We start from the raw sequence: 2,500 nt of genomic DNA on the forward strand, positions 1-2,500 counted from the left end.
AAACATCCACCCATTTGTTGATTTGTTAAACTTCCAAGGGGGTACCAATCCCGCGGGTGTTACATTTCAAGGCTCCTTCTGGGATAATTTCAGGAATGTATGGGACATATTTTTTCATTATTTTCGTAATTTTTCATATCTTTAAAGATTTAAGCTTCAAGAAGCCCAAAAAGTGTTTATTTCTAACAAAATAATTATTAGAATATGAAGGATGTAAAACTTAATTAATCTTAGACCCCTCTACTGTATATGAAGAGGAATCCACATGTGTTTATATATATATATATATATATATATATATATATATATATATATATATATATATATATATATATATATATATATATGTGTGTGTGTGTGTGTGTGTGTGTGTGTACATATATAACATTTACAGTACTGTATAAATACGTTATCTGGTGAGGGAGCTATAATGTAGGTAAACAGTGATATGGGGATGGATTTAGTCACTCTCGGTCTTTTCTTGTTACCAACTCCCGTTGTAAATTCAAAACAACACGTACCCCACAACAAAACCTAGTTTTTGTCCTCAACAATTATAACATAAATGTACCAATATCAGCAACATGAAAGGAAAAACTTTTATCATTATTCGCATCAGTTCTGCCCTCACAGTTTCAACATGTGTAAAATGCAATTGCACTGTTGCTTGAGCAGAGTTTAACCGAAATCTTGCCTTCCGTAAAGTTAATGAAGTGATCGTGATGCAGATTTTGTCCAGAACTTTTTCCATCAAAGAGACAAACGCTCACGACACCTATACGCCACCTTCTTTAATACACCGTCCTAGGATCTTCCCACGGTCCACTTTGGGAATAACTGGTCTAAATCAGGGCCAACACCTTTCCTGTGAGGGAAAGGTCCAGAGATCATTCTGACATCCTATCAGAGAGAGAGAGAGAGAGAGAGAGAGAGAGAGAGAGAGAGAGAGAGAGAGAGAGAGAGAGAGAGATCATATCTCAACCCAGTGGCTCAAGCTTCTGTAGAGCATAATGACCAAATTCGTTGTCATCCTGTCTTGTATCTCACTTGTTTATTCATGCAAAATAATATTCATTTCCTATTTGTTTAATTTTTGTTGATATGCTCTCTTCATGAGGACTAGAATATAATTCCGTTTATTTTCCCCATTTCTCCTCATTTGATAGTTTAATTACACTGAACTCTACTCGGTGAATTGTCCTTTGACTTTGTTTTATATGAATCAATCATTTTGAAGTTGATAACATGTTACTCACCCAATCAGAACCTTGGAAAAGATTTGTCACACACTTGGGGCTACATGAATTTCATGGTTATATTCCACCATGACTTTACTGAGGAATTTCTTCATTCATATCTCGAGTTCACATTTCATGTACTAATGTGGCTTTTTAAATGTTCCTTCATCTCGCTAAAGCGATTCAAACCGAAAAGTTTAGCAGTTTATATTATACGAGATTTTCACATTCTTGTTAATAATCAATCAAATGCCAGGGTGAGTGAGTTATCTTTTTATATAATTTATTGTGTCTTTTTGAGGATTATACGTTTTATCTATTTATTTTGAGCGAAAATCAAGGATAAAAGAACAGGAATGCTTCACATGTACCCGGATTGCTAAATGGTTGCCACACCTAAGCCTCCTCTCATAGTTAAACTGTAATTGAAGATTAACATGACCACACAAAGGCCAAAAGGAAGTCCTTGATATGGCACTCCTTTTAGTTCAGATATTTTTCAATCGAAAGTCTCAACTCTTTCTTTTCAAATATCTTATTCTCAATTCTCGTCATCCCAGTATAGAAGAAGTGCAGTCAAAGAAATTGTGAGGTCGACATAAAACTATAAGAAAGAAATGAGCAGTTATTGAAAATAACTGTTACTGATCTACTGTATGTTGCAGTGGAAAGAATCTAATACAGAAAAAAAAAAAACGTTCAGATATTCTGTTACTAAAGACAATAATCAACAAAGACACGAATCATTCCCCTTGTTAAACTCGCTAAATGTCTCCCAGAATCGAACGATTGTAGAAGTGGCCCGATCTGTAACCGGCTTTAAAAGAACATGCGAAAATGGTTATGCTTACCAAGAGGACCAGAGTCAAAGTCCTCGGAATGGATTCCATCGTGGCTCAGTCGATCGAAGAAGTCTTCTTGCCGTTGCGACCAACGAAAGTGGAATGACAACCGAAGCGGCGGATCAAGAAGATGGTTCGTTCGTCTCTGAGGTTGAAGCGTTCCCTTAAATACTCTATATGTAGACAGAAGGCAACTGCTCATTGGTTGACGCAATATTTAATGCCATTAACACTTTTCAAACACTTGTGATTGACGAAAACATAAATTTTAGGCCGATTTGTAAAACGATTATTAGTTATAAATATACTTAGCATATTCCTGTAATATTTTTCTCTCTCTCTCTCTCTCTCTCTCTCTCTCTCTCTCTCTCTCTCTCTCTCTCTCTCTCTCTCTATGTATATATATATATATATATATAT

General features: G+C 35.5%; 1 protein-coding gene across 3 annotated transcripts in view; it reads right to left on the bottom strand.

Moving 5' to 3' along the window:
- The window catches only part of LOC137642449 (trypsin Tyr p 3.0101-like), a 126,927-nt gene extending 124,710 nt beyond the window's left edge, over window positions 1-2,217 (bottom strand). For all 3 annotated transcript variants that reach the window (XM_068375009.1, XM_068375011.1, XM_068375012.1), the window contains exon 1: window positions 2,090-2,217. In XM_068375009.1, coding sequence (XP_068231110.1) covers window positions 2,090-2,128 — 39 coding nt within the window. In that variant the 5' untranslated portion in view covers window positions 2,129-2,217. The remainder of the gene's footprint in view (window positions 1-2,089) is intronic.
- Window positions 2,218-2,500: the final 283 nt, after the last annotated feature.

The sequence above is a fragment of the Palaemon carinicauda genome, chromosome 6, assembly GCF_036898095.1.
Source record: "Palaemon carinicauda isolate YSFRI2023 chromosome 6, ASM3689809v2, whole genome shotgun sequence".
Classification (NCBI taxonomy): domain Eukaryota; kingdom Metazoa; phylum Arthropoda; class Malacostraca; order Decapoda; family Palaemonidae; genus Palaemon; species Palaemon carinicauda.